Source organism: Theropithecus gelada, chromosome 8 (genome assembly GCF_003255815.1).
Source record: "Theropithecus gelada isolate Dixy chromosome 8, Tgel_1.0, whole genome shotgun sequence".
Taxonomy (NCBI): Eukaryota; Metazoa; Chordata; class Mammalia; order Primates; family Cercopithecidae; genus Theropithecus; species Theropithecus gelada.
This window is the reverse complement of record NC_037676.1, coordinates 146,449,862-146,464,168: the sequence shown is the minus strand read 5'-3', so window position 1 is coordinate 146,464,168 and position 14,307 is coordinate 146,449,862. Positions and strand designations below refer to the sequence as shown.

Here is a 14,307-nt window from a genome sequence, read left to right as displayed (position 1 = left end):
AAGGAAAATCCCAGAGACAGGGTGTGAAAAAGTATAACCATGAAATAAAGAATTCAATTCAGGAAACAAATAATGTAACGATTCACTGAGGAAGAAATTACTGACTTGGAAGAACAGGCTGCCGAAGGCTTCAAGGAAGAAGAAATTTAAAAAGAATGGAAAAAGAAAAAGCTGAAAGAGGTGAAGACAGCAGTGCTAGCCTTTGGATAACGGATACACCAGAGTCAGTGAGACACAAAAACAGGGGCAAGAAATACTCAAGAAATAAAGGAGCGAGCTTCCCAGAAACAAGAGACCAGTGGTTCATGGAAGGGACTGCAGAGCGGAGGCATGGGCAGCCCCGGGTGAGTTGGGATGCCATCCTGTGCCAGAAAGGGCAGTGGGGCCTCAGGACAGGGGCCTGTGCGCTCCAAGGGGTGCCACTGACCAAGTGTGGGACAGTTTGAACACCAAGGCCAGCAACAGGGACTGCACATGGACCCCTGTGTCCAACAGCAAACCACTAGTCCACACGGAGAGAGATGCACGCACATAACAACAGGAGAGGCTTTGTCACAACAGAGGCCAAAGAATCAAGTACAGCAATATCGCTGGAGTTAGAAAACCATCCATGGATGATAAAAACATTGATGTTGACTAAGCATTTATTTATTTATTCATTTATTTTGAGACGGAGTCTCGCTCTGTCACCCAGGCTGGGTGCAGTGGGGTGATCTTGGCTCACTGCCACCTCCGCCTCCCGGGTTCAAGCAATTCTCCTGCCTCAGCCTCCTGAGTAGCTGGGATTACGGGTACCCACCACCATATCCAGCTAGTTTTTTTGTATTTTTAGTAGAGATGGGGTTTCACCATGTTGGCCAGGCTGGTCTTGAATACCTGACCTCAAGTGATCCACCCGCCTCAGCCTCCCAAAGTGCTGGGATTACAGGCGTGAATGACGGCACGGGGCCTGATGCTGATTAATCACAAGAAGATGTTTACTTAATCCCAAAGATCTCCCTACAAACTACTCATTTATTACAAGGCAGAAACAGCAACTTTCCAGTGCCGACACCGAGCACAGACAAGTGAGCAGAACTAACAAGATCAACACTGAAACAAACCAACACTAGGACCCCCAATATGATACATTGGTGGGGACACACAAAATTCCACGAGATTCCTCCCAAAACTGCATCACCTGGGTTAAATCATGAGGAAACACCATCATACCTGAGCTATTCAACAAAATAACTGGTCTTGATTCTTTGAAAGCATCCAGGTCAACAAACACAAGGGCAGGAGGCTAACAGGGCACAGCAGCCACACAATGTATGTGTCTGGGCTGTACCCTGCGCCAGAAAGCAGCTAAAGGGACAGAACTGGGATGACCAAGGAAGTGCATGGATCAGGTGACATGATGGCCTCCATGTTGAATTTCCTGATTGCAACATCTGGACTACGGTTGTGCAGAACAAGGTCCTTATTCTTAGGAAATAAACAAGGCATTCAGTAGTCAGTGATAAAGGGACATAATGTCTCAAATTTTCTCTCAAATGAGTTGGAAGAAAATTGTGCACGTATGTACCTGTGTGTGTACAAATTACACAAATATCATACAAAGGCATAAGAAAAGCATACACCATGATCTCTTATAAATATAGACATGAAAATCCTCAACAAAATACCAGCAAACTGAAGACAACAATGTATAAAAATGATTGTACACCATGACGAAGAATGCGAGTTTAACATCTGAAAATCACCTAATGAAATATACCATATCACTAAAATAAACAAAAATGACAAACTCATTTTAGACACAGTAAAAAGCACATCAAATCTAGTACTTCTTCATGACAAAAACATTCAGCAAAGCAGGACTAGAAAGCGGCATCCATGACCTGATGAAGGCCCACAGCCGGAATCACACCTGATGGTGCCGGCCTAAATGCTTCTACACAAAGAGAAGGAACAAGACAAGGGTGCCTGCTCGCACCAATTTAATTCAACAGTATTGGACGTTCTAGCTGGGGCAGTTAAGCAAGAAAATTAAAAGGCATCCAGGTTGAAAAAAAGAAGTAAAACTATAGTTGTAGATGACACAATCCTTACAGAAAATCCTAAGAAATCCAATAAAAACTATTATAACTAATAAGCAAGTTCAACAAGGTTGCAGTATACAAGATCAATATGAAAGGATAATTGTAGGCCGGGCACAGTGGCTCATGCCTGTAATCCCGGCACTTTGGGAGGCCGAGATGGGCAGATTGCCTGAGCTCACGAGTTCGAGACCAGCCTGGCCAACACGGTGAAACCCTGTCTCTACTAAAATACAAAAACAAATCAGCTGGGCATGGTGGCGGGCACCTATAATCCCAGCTACGCAGGAGGCTGAGGCATGAGAACTGCTTGAACCCGGGAGGCAGAGGTCACAGGGAGCCGAGACCGTGCCATTGCACTCCAGCCTGGGCAACAAAGTGAAACTCTGTCTCAAAAAAAAAGAAAGAATAATTGTATTTCTATAGAGTAGCAAAGAATAAACTGAAAATGAAATTAAGAAAATAATTCAGACCGGGTGCAGTGGCTCACATCTGTGGTCCCAGCACTTAAGGAGGCCAAGGCGGGTAGATGGCTTGAGGTCAGGAGTTCAAGACCAGCCTGGTCAACATGGTGAAACCCCATCTCTACCAAAACAAGAAAAAACAAACAAAAAAACCCCCAAAATTAGCCAGGCATGGTGGTGGGCGCCTGTAATCCCAGCTACTCAGGAGGCTAAGACAGGAGAATTGCTTGAACTCGGGAAGTGGAGATTGCAATGAGCCGAGATTGTGCCACTGCACTCCAGCCTGGGAGACAGACCAAGATTCTATCTAAAAAATAAAAAAAATAAAAAAAATAAAAGAAAATTCCATTTACAATAGCATCAAAAAGAATAAAATATTTATGAATAAATCTAACAAAAGAAGTGCAAAACTCATACTCTGGAAACTACAAAACGTTAAAGACCTAAAAATATAGAAATACATCCCATTTTCACAGATACAAAGATTTTGATATTGTTAAGATGGAATTGCTCCCCAAACAGATACACAGATTCAGTGCCATCCCTATAAAAATTCCGGGTGACTTCTGTGCAAGAATTGACAAGCTGATCCTAAAACAAATTCACACGAGAATTCAAGGGACCCAAAATAGCCAAAATGATCTTGAAAAAAAACAAAGTTAGAGAACTTGTACTTCCCAATTTCAGAATTTTCTACAAAGCAACAACGTTCACAGCAGCATTATTCACAGGAGCCAGAAGGTGGCAGCACAAGTGTCCAGGAAGGGACGAAAGGGTAAGCACTACGCGGTCTCCACACACGGAATACTGAGCCCTGAAGGAGGGAAATTCTGGCAGCGCTACACCATGGGAGAACATTTAGGTCCTTATGCTGAGTGGGAGAAGCCAGACACAAAAGGACAAATGCTGTTTACGTCCACTCACACGAAGTACCTTGAGTAGTGAAATTCATAAAGGTAAACGGTGGGGTGCAGGAGCTGAGCAGGAGGGAATGGGAGTTAGCATTTAATGGGGACACTTTCTGTTTGGGAACATGGACGAGCTCTGGAGTTGGAAGATGGTGATGGCTGCACAACAATGCGAATATGCTTCATGTCGCTGAAGTGTGCACTTAAAATGGGTTGAGACAGTCAAGTTTATGTTATTTTACCATACTAAAAATGGTTTGCTAAAAAAGCAATCATGGCCAGGTGCTGTGGCTCTTGCCTGTAATCCCAGCCCTTTGGGAGGCCGAGGCAGAAAGACTGCTTGAGCCCAGGAGTTCTAGACTGGCCTGGGCAACAGAGAGACCCCATCCCTACAACAACACAACTTAGAATTAGCCAGGTGTGGTGGTGCCCACCTGTGGTCCCAGCTATTTGGGGGACTGAGGCAGGAGGACTGCTTGAGCCTGGGAGGTTGAGGCTGCAGTAAGCCATGATTGCATCACTATACTCCAACCTGGGTAACAAAGCAAGACCCTGTCTCATAAAAAAAATAAATAAACAAAACACTCGCCGGGCGCGGTGGCTCAAGCCTGTAATCCCAGCACTTTGGGAGGCCGAGACGGGTGGATCACGAGGTCAGGAGATCGAGACCATCCTGGCTAACACAGTGAAACCCCCTGTCTACTAATAAATACAAAAAACTAGCTGGGCGAGGTGGCGGGCGCCTGTAGTCCCAGCTACTCGGGAGGCTGAGGCCGGAGAATGGCGTGAACCCGGGAGGCAGAGCTTGCAGTGAGCTGAGATCCGGCCACTGCACTCCAGCCTGGGCGACAGAGCGAGACTCCGTCCAAAAAAAAAAAAAAACAACAACAACAAAACACTCAATATAATCTACCATACTAACAGTCAAAAGAAGAAAAAATACATAATTTCACCAACAGATGCACAAAACTGTTTCAATTTTGACATCAATCCATAACATCCATAATAAAGTCTAGAAAACTAGAAATAGAAAGAAATTTCTTCAAGCTGATAAAGGGCATCAATGAAAACCTGTTACAGGTGGGAGCAAAACAGTGGCTCTCATGGAGACAGATAGTAAGTAGGCTGGTGGTTACCAGAGGCCGGGAAGGGTAGAAGGTGGGGGAATGAAGAGAGGCTGATTAATGGGTTCAAATATATATTCAGAAAAAAGACCTAGTATCCTACAGATCAGTAGAATGACTATAGTTTACCCTACTATAGATTATAGTATAATCTATTGTACATTTCCAAATTGCTAGAAAGGAATAATTAGAATGCTTCTAGCATAAAGAAAAAACCAACATGCAAGGTGGTGGATATCCCAGTTACCCTGATTTGATCTTTACACATAATATGAATGTATTAAATTATCATATGTACCCCAAGTATACGGACATCTATTATGTGTCAATAAAAACAAGCAAGCAAGCCCATTCGGGCGTGACCTTGTTTCACTGAGCTCTGCTTTACTGGACGTCACAGGTGCTGTATTTTAACTAAGTGGAAGGTCTGGGGCAGCCCTGTGTCCAGCAAGTCTATGGTGCCTTTTTCAACAGCATGTGCTTGGTGTGTGTCTGTGTCACATTTTGCTAATTCTTGGAATATTTCAAACTGTTTCATTAATATTACATCTGTGATGGTGATTTGTGATTAGAGATCTCTGATGTTACTATCACAATTGTTTTGGGGTGCTATGAACTGCAGTGTATAAAACTGCAGGCTTAATCAATGAATGCTGGGTGTCCTGACCCACTGACCAGCCACTCCCCACCTCTCTCCCTCTGCTAGGGTCTCCCTGCTCCCTGAAACACAACAATGTTGAAATTAGTCCAATTAAAAGCCTACAATCGCCCCTATGTGTTCATGTGAGAGGAAGAGCCCCACATCTCTCACTTTAAATCAAAGGCCAGAATTGATTAAGCTTAGTGAGGAAGGCATGTCAAAAGCTGAAACAGGCTAAAGGCCAGACCTCTTGTGCTAGTCAGTCATGTCATGAATACAGAGGAAAAGCTCTTGAAGGAAATTAAGTGTTACTCCAGTGAACACACGAATGATAAGAAAACAAAACAGCCTTACTGCTGACATTGAGAAAGTCTGGTCTGCACAGAAAATCAGACCAGCCAAGCATTCCCTTAAGCCAAAGCTTAATCCAGAGCAACTCTCTGCAACTCTGTGAAGGCTGAGAGCAGTAAGGAAGCTGGAAGAGAAAAGCTGGAAGCTGGCAGAAGTTGGTTCCTGAGGGTTAAGGAAAGAAATCTTCTTCACAACAAAAATACCACGGTGCAGCAGAAACTGCTGATGGAGAAACTGCAACAAGTTGTCCAGGAGATTAGCAAAGAGTATTATTATTATTATTATTATTATTATTATTGAGACAGAGTCTAGCTCTGTCGCCCAGGCTGGAGTGCAGTGGCATGATCTTGGCTCACTGCAACCTCTGCCTCTCAGGCTCCAGTGATCTTCCTGCCTCAGCCTCCAGAGTAGCTGGGACTACAGGTATGCACCACCACACCCAGCTAATTTTTGTATTTTTTGTAGAGATGGGGTTTCGCCAGGTTGTCCAGGCTGGTTTTGAATTCCTGAACTCAAGGAGATTGAATGATCTGCCCGCCTCAGCCTCCCAGAGTGCTGGGATTACAGGCATGAGCCACCGCACCCGGCTGCCCCCAGCATTCTTAATAGTAAAAGGCAGTATGTTCCCCTCATGGGAACAAAGCAGGGGTGGCTGCTCTCACTAGAGACTTCACCAATGCAGTGAGTCAAGAAAAAAGAAAGGTCATCTAGATTTACAAATAAAAGAAAACTGCCTATATGAAGACATGATGCTCTATGTAGAAAATCCCAAAGAATCTATAAAAAAGCAAAGCCACAGGATACACGGTAATATCCAAAAATCAATTGTATATTCTATACACTAACAATGAACACTTAGAAATTGAAACGAACAAAACTGTACCATTACCATGGCAGTAAAAACAAAATAGCTTTTAAAAATCTAACAGAATACCAGAATATACAGACTCTACATGCTGAGAATTACAAAATACTGGTGAACAAAATCGAAGAAGACCTAAATCAATGTAGAAACGTGCTGTTTTCATGGAAGACTGAATATTATCAACAAGAGGACTCTAACATTTACAGGGAAAAGCAAAGGAACTAAAATAGCCAAAACATGATCAAAAAAGACCAAAGATGGAAAACTCACATTACTTGACTCCAGAACTTACTATAAAGCATCCAGGCACAGTGGCTCACACCTGCAATCCCAGCACTTTGGGAGGCCGAGGCAGGTGGATCACTTGAGGCCAGGAGTTCGAGACCAGCCTGGCCAACACAGTGAAACTCCATCTCTACTAAAAATACAAAACTCAGATGGGCCAGGTGGTGCATGCCTGTAATCCCAGCTACTCAGGAGGCTGAGGCACGAGAATTGCTTGAACTGGGAGGTGGAGGCTGCAGTGAGCCAGCATGGCACCATTTTACTCCAGCCTGAGTAACAACAGAGCAAGACTCTGTCTCAAAAAAAAAAAGAACTTAACATAAAGCCATGGAAAGACAGTGGGGTACTGATGACAGATGATGACAGATTCCGCAGATGAGCGGAGCTGGAGCATTAGAGATAATCCATACAGTTGCCTGATATTTGACGAAGATGCAAGGCAATTTGTCAATGTACAGAGAAGAGTGTTCTCAACACGTGGTGCTGGGACAACTGGACATTCACATGCAAAAAAATGAGCCTCAAGCACACCTCACTTTAACAAAAATTAACTCAAAAGGCCGGGCATGGTGGCTCACGCCTGTAATCCTAGCACTTTGGGAGCCCGAGGCAGGAGGATCACCTGAGGTCAGGAGTTTGAGACCAGCCTGTCCAACATGGTGAAACCCTGTCTCTATTAAAAATATAAAAATTAGCTGGGTGTGGTGGTGCACGCCTGTAGTCCCAGCTACTTGGGAGGCTGAGGCACGAGAATTGCTTGAACCCAGGAGGTGGAGGTTGCAGTGAGCTGAGATCACACCATTGCACTCCAGCCTGGGCAATAAGAAGAGACTCCATCTCAAAAAGAAAAAAAAAAACAAACTAAAAATGAATCATAGGTATATATGTGAATCCTAAAACTTAAAACTTTTAGGCCAGGCGCAGTGGCTCACACCTGTAATCCCAGCACTTTGGGAGGCTGGGGAGGGTGGATCACCTGAGGTCAGGAGTTCAAGAACAGACTGGCCAACATGGTAAAATTTTGTCTCTACTAAAAAAAATTTAAAAAATAAATAATTAGCCAGGCGTGGTGGTGCATGCCTGTGATCCCAGCTACTCGGGAGACTGAGGCAGGAGAATTGCCTGAGCCTGGGAGGCGGAGGTTGCAGTGAGCCAAGATTGCGGCACTGCACTCCAGCCTGGGCAACAGAGCGAGACTCCATCTCAAGTAAACTGGCCATTAAAAAAAAATTAAAACTTCTGCTCTCTGAAAGACAGGGTTAAGAAAGCAAAAAGACAAGAATGCGACAGACCTGTAAGACAATATTTATGGGCAGGCGCAGTGGCCCGTACCTATAATCCCAGCACTTCGGGAGGCTGAGGCAAGCAAATCACTCCAGGTCAAGAGTCAGAGATCAGCCTGGGAACACAGGCTGTCTCTATTCAAGAACAAAACAGTATGTATTAAAAGTTTAAAAAAAAAAAAAAAAGAAAACAAAATATTTATAAGCCATAAATCCAACAAAGGACTTGTGCCCAGAATATAGAAAGATCTCTCAAAATTTGATAATAAGAAAACAACCCAATTTGAAAATGGGCACAAGAAGTGCCACCCATGGTGGCTGGTGCATGCCTGTGGCCCCACCTACTTGGGAGGCTGAGGCAGGAAGATCGCCTGAGCCCAGGAGTTTGAGCTTGCAAGGAGCCATTATCGTGCCACTGCACTCTAGCCTTGGCAACAGAGTGAGGCTTTGTCTCTAAAAAATTAAAAAAAAAAAAAAAAAAAAAAATGGAAAAAAAAAAAGAAAGTTAGGTGGGGTAATAGAAATAAAATGGCAAAATAATAACTAATTCTTTTTTTTTTTTTTGAGACGGAGTCTGGCTCTGTTGCCCATGCTGGAGTGCAGTGGCAGGATCTCAGCTCGCTGCAAGCCCCACCTCCTGGGTTCACGCCATTCTCCTGCCTCAGCCTCCCGAGTAGCTGGGAGTACAGGCGCCCGCCACCTCGTCCGGCTAATTTTTTTTTGTATTTTAGTAGAGACGGGGTTTCACCGTGTTAGCCAGGATGGTCTCGATCTCCTGACCTCGTGATCCGCCCGTCTCGGCCTCCCAAAGTGCTGGGATTACAGGCTTAGCCACCGCGCCCGGCCAATAATAACTAATTCTAATCTTTAACTCATGTTTCTCCAAAAACCTTGAAGGGGAATCTACATCCAGGCGAGACTCCCTGGATTTGTCTTCTCCTCTCCAGTGGCCCTGCACCTGACTGCCCCAGAATCATCTGGCCACCCCTTGGGCTGCACCACAGAGCCCAGCACCCAGTGGCACCACAGGGCCGGCCGCTGCCACTCACCCCCTCTGTAGTGTGTCTGGCGAACACCCCAAGGCCCACTTGTCTCAGAGCAACATGTCCTGCTTTGCTTTTTGAACATTTTATCACAAATAATTTGAAACATGCAAAAGCAGAAAGGTCGTTACACTGAACCCCACACAAAAAGCAATGCAGACTGAGAGGCTCCACAGAAACAGCAAGGTGCTGCGGTTAAAACACGAGTGCTGGGGTGTCGTGGTACACACCTGTCATTCTAGCACTTTTTCAGGCCGAGGTGGGAGGGCTGCTTGAGCTCAGGAGTTCAAAAGCAACCTGGGCAACATAGTGTGATCCCATCTCTACAACAAATAAAAAATTAGCCAGGTGTGGAGGCATGAGCCTGTAGTCCCAGCTACTCAGGAGGCTGAGGGAGGAGGATCGCCTCAGCCCAGTTCAAGGCTGCAGTGAGCTGTGATCTCGCCAGTGCACTCCAGTCTGGGTGGCAGAGCGAGACCCAGTCTCAAAAATAATAATAATTATTATTATATAGATAAAAATATTTGAGTCTGTGAGATTCCATCTATTCAAAATGGTTTTTCTTTTGGTTTTAGAAAACCTTAATAACGTTTTCTAATATTCAAAGAAACCTCCAACTCCCAAACCTTGGGAACTAAAAGACTAAAACAGAGGCCTTGGCTCTCCAGGTCATGCCTAACGACCCATGGAGCTGCTGTGAAGATGCTGAGGTCAGAATCAGCTGAGCTGGTGGTGGCCCACCTGCTGGGGCCTGCAGAACAGACACGTGCGCAGCTTCCTCACTAACGACCACGCACTTAGAGGCAACATCACAGCATACTCTCCCTGGGCTCTGATGTTTCCAGATAAATTCACGTATCCCACTTGGGGCACAGCAGGCACTACAGTGATGGTCACAAGAACACAAGCAGGGCGGCCTCTCTGTTCTCAGCTGGCCTCGGTGGACAGACCAGCTTTGCCAACCTGAAGAACCAGACCCAGAGCCAGGGACTCGAGTGCAGACGTGCTCAGCAGCCAGCGGGCAGCAGTTCAGGGGGACAGAGGCTGTCTAGACCATCTGTGGGTTATTTCGCCACTTGCTCTCCTTCAAGAAGAAACTGGTATTTGTACAGTAACTTCTTAAATAGAAAAGCCCCAAACAGGACAAACTCTATTTCCTGCTTCTGCATTCCGAGTCCTGGGAGCTGCCGAGAGGACTGGCTCAGTGCAGAGGCTCTGACTCAGAAACCAGAGGGAGCCGGGCACAGTGGCGTGTGCCTGCAGTCTCATGGGGCTGAGGCGGGAGGGTCGCTTGATCCCAGGAGTTCCAGGCTGCAGCGTGCTATGATCACACCTGAGAATAGCCACTGCACTCCAGCCTGGACCACAGAGCAAGACCCTGTCTCTATTAACAAACAAAAGACAGCAGAGGGCACCTCCGCACGCAGACTGCAGCCCACGCATCCACCCTCTGCCGGGCCAGAGGCTCCTGACGAGAGTGCCTAACACAGGTCAGGGGCAACGTGGGCCTAGGAGGCAGGCAAGGTGGCAGCCTCTTACCTCCTGCTCGGGGGGCAGCGCGCACTGCTGCACGATGTACTCAATCATCACCTCACCTCCAGGCTGCTCCAGGTAGCCGTGGTGGGCCATGGCACTGATCACCTGCACCACTGCCCGCTTCACCTGCCCAGAACAAACGGGAGATCAGGAAGGGGATGCAGAGACTGCCATGCCAGTCCAGCCAGAAGAGAGGAACCTCACTCTTCCTCCCACCCACACCCACACATGTGCCTGCACCTGCAGCTACACTGACACCTGTACCTGGACCTACCCCCACATCTGTACCTGGATCTACCTGCACCCACATCTGGGCCTGCACCTGTACTCACATCTGTACCTACCTGTATCCACACCTGGGCCTGTACCCACATACCTGCGCCAACACCCACACCTATGCCTGCACACGCATTTGCACCTGTGCCTGCATCCATACCTGCACCCACATCCACAACTATGCCTGCTCCCACACCCATACCCATACTTATCTGCATCCACACCTAAGCCTGCACTCACACCCATATCTATACCTGCCTACCTGGGTCTGCACCCACACCTGTAGCTGGACGTACCTGTACCCACCTGTGCTTGTGTCTGCCCTTTTCTCTGTCCCTAGGCTGTGTGGAGGCCCATTCGCCCCTGGAAGGCAGCCTTCCCACAGCTTGTGGATGTGCTCAGGTCCACAGGGAAGGAGTCTTTCCTCCAGTTCCCCTTGCCTCCCTCCCCTGCTGCCAGAGGGGAGCATCTCTCTCACTTTCCCTCCTCTATCCACTTCCATCAAGCTGCACCCCAACTCCGAGAGCGCCTCTGCTGAGGGCTCCTCCCAAAGCCACCCTGCCCCCAACCTCCGCCTCCTGTGCATCGGCGGCTGCCCTTCCCAGGTTCCAGATACACCCGTCCCTCCCTCCGGGGCTCACCCTGGCCTCAGGGGATGGGGCTGATGTCCTTCCGAGCTAGCTTCTCTCGTGTGATCCCCATGTTTCCTGCGTGCACCATAAATCTAGTCCCTGAAGCTGCAGTTATTACCCAAACAATCCTAGGGTTGAGCCTGCAGGTCCAGCCTCACCCAGTAACTATGCCTGGTGACTCGAAGGCACAGCCAGGCCAATGTGGCCAAACCAGCCATTCCCCTGAGCCATGGCTTCTGCCTATGCTGCCTCCCTGGGGATCCTTTTCTCCAGCATCGCGACCATGCCTTTGCCCCTTCAGCTGCCAGGTCCAGTGTCCCCACCCCAAGGAGGCTTCTCCAAGCACTTCCTCCTTGTGCTATCTCAGGGAACAGGGTGGGTGTGGAGGAGCGAGCCGGTTGGTCCCAGACTGCCCAGACTGTGTGTGTTTAACCACCTGGCATTGCAGGCGTCCAAAAGGACCAAAAAACCCTGCCGGGGCATGTTGGGAAGAGTTCTGAACACTGGGGAGTGTGTGGGACACGTAAGGGGCACCGCAACAGATGTGGCATGGGGTCCGTTTCAGTAGCTTCTGGGGAAACACAACAAGAGTCTCACAGAAGGACCCCAAGAGGAGGCCCAGTACAAAGGCTGGAGGAGCCCCCAGAGGGCTGGGGGTCTCTGCTCCCCTTGTAGCAAGCAGGTCCTACCCAAGCCAGCAGCCCCTGGGTAACCTGAGTGCAGTCCTAACTTTCGCAAAGATCCACCCACCCAAAGACAGGCCTGGCCTCTGCCCTGGGGTACTGGGAGGTCATCACTAAGCCCCAAATATCTGGCCTGGTAAGAATGTTCTTGTCCACCTGGGGTCTTGGGCCACACCAGATGGTCTCATGTGACAGGTGGGGGCTATGGGCCACATGGCATCAGCTCCACCTCCAGAGGGGCTGGAGACAGCTCAGCCATGAAGGCACCAACCGGGTCCACATGACAGACCCCAAGGCAGGAGCTTCCCTAGTTCTGATGTTCTGTGTGCGCTGACTCACACTGCTGCTGCGAGGAGGGGCGGGGGTCTAACGCCGTCCGCGACCCCAGGGGAGGATGGCTGGGAGCTCTGTGTGTGGGCCCTCCTGGATTCTGTCCCAGGCACCCCAACCATCTGGACGTGGACCTGCATCCTTTCGCTGCAATCACCATGAGCAGAGCAGCACCGTGAGCTCCAGGTCCTTCTAGAGAATCACTGAGCCTGAAGGAGGGGCTGGGGACCCGTGGGCCTGTAACCGGTGCGATTGTGGGGTGGTCTTGGGGATTGTTTCCTGAGTGAGGTGTGGGAAAAGCACCAGCCACACACTGAACGGCACACTGTCGTCCTTTGTTCCCAAGCTCAGTCCAGTCGAGGGTGGTGGCCGCCTGGTCGGTGAGTGACCTCACAGCACGGCCTGGCCACACCCTGCAGCTGCCTGTGGTGTGGTGCGGCAGCCTGGGCTGGCCCATGTGGTTTACCTTGCTGTTGGTGTCCAGGAGAGGAAGCCTCATGGAAGAGAGGATAAAGGGCTTTTTATCTTCCATCTGAGCAGCTGCAAGAAACAAACAGGACAGCTCAGTCTACCACTGAGATGAGGACCTCAGGGTCCCATATCCACATCACCAGGGGTCTGGCCTCCCCGTGGTCCCCGTGTAGGAAAAAGAGGGAGCGTAAGCAAAGCATGCCCACTTTTCTTCAGGGGACAAATAATTTACTTTCCTCAAATAACATCATTCTACCTAATTCAAAAGCTAAGTGGCTGGCAGTTTAGGGCGGTTGTAGAAGAATGGGCCTGAGTCAGGTACACCCAGGTTCCAATGCCAGGGAAGTTCCTTCAGTGTTTCTCAAGTGCTACAGCGTCAGAATCACTGGAAGGCAGATTAAGCACTGGGGGCAGGGTCCTCTCTTGCTCCCCCTCCAGGCGCTGACTCAGCAGGTCTTGGGGGGCTCAGGTGTGCATTTCTCACACGTTCCAAGCTGAGCTAATGCTGCTGGTCTGGGAATCCCCTTGAGAACCATCAACAGGCCTTCATTTCCTGACATTTAAATGGGGATAAAAAGTGGGTATCAAAGAGTGGCTGAGAGACTATAAATGAAGGATGCTGGGAACAGTGCAGGTGCCCTCTGAGGTCCACTGCACAGGACAGGACTGCTGTCCCACACGACAGTCCTCGGAGAGAAGGGTCACCACAACCCCAATGTCACAGATGAGGAACTTGAGGCCCCAGGGACTGTGGAGCAGCAAATAGCAGATCTAGACGCAGCCTCTTCATGCCTGGAACTCAATGCCTTAAACCTGCACATAAACCCCATACCCTGGCCCCTCAATGCGGGCACACCCGGGTAGAACATGTTGTCTCTCACTGTCGGTTTCGAGGCACCCGGGTAGAACACGCTGTCTCTCACTGTCGGTTTTCAGGCCCCCAAGTAGAACACCTTGTCTCTCACTGTTGGTTTCGAGGCACCCGGGTAGAACACCTTGTCCCTCACTGTCGGTTTCCAGGCCAGCTGCAGCTCTCTATGCCAATGTTCCCCTAATTAATGCTCTGAGTTGGCATTTAGTGCTTCTTTGGGATCCCAACTGGTCCCTTCTCTGAGGGTTTGGGACACTCCCTTATGGGAACTCCCCTGTCATGTCTGGGGCAACTCCAGTCCTGGGTTAGGAGGATGAAACAGACGTGTGACACAGAAGCTCAGAAAAGACAGGTTCCAGATCTAACCATGAGACACACAATACTGCTTTTAGAAGATGCTGTAGAAGGATCTTCATAGCCTCAGAACTGGGAAGTATAGAAGGCAATAAGAAAAGATGTAAGGG

The 14,307-nt window shown here is 48.5% G+C and overlaps 1 protein-coding gene across 3 annotated transcripts in view; it reads right to left on the bottom strand.

Annotated features, from left to right (window-relative positions):
* MROH1 (maestro heat like repeat family member 1) overlaps positions 1 to 14,307 on the bottom strand; it is a 120,870-nt gene that overhangs the window by 29,515 nt on the left and 77,048 nt on the right. For all 3 annotated transcript variants that reach the window (XM_025395032.1, XM_025395033.1, XM_025395034.1), the window contains 2 exons: positions 12,968 to 13,041; positions 10,584 to 10,706 (listed from right to left, as the gene is read on the bottom strand). In XM_025395032.1, coding sequence (XP_025250817.1) covers positions 10,584 to 10,706; positions 12,968 to 13,041 — 197 coding nt within the window. The remainder of the gene's footprint in view (positions 1 to 10,583; positions 10,707 to 12,967; positions 13,042 to 14,307) is intronic.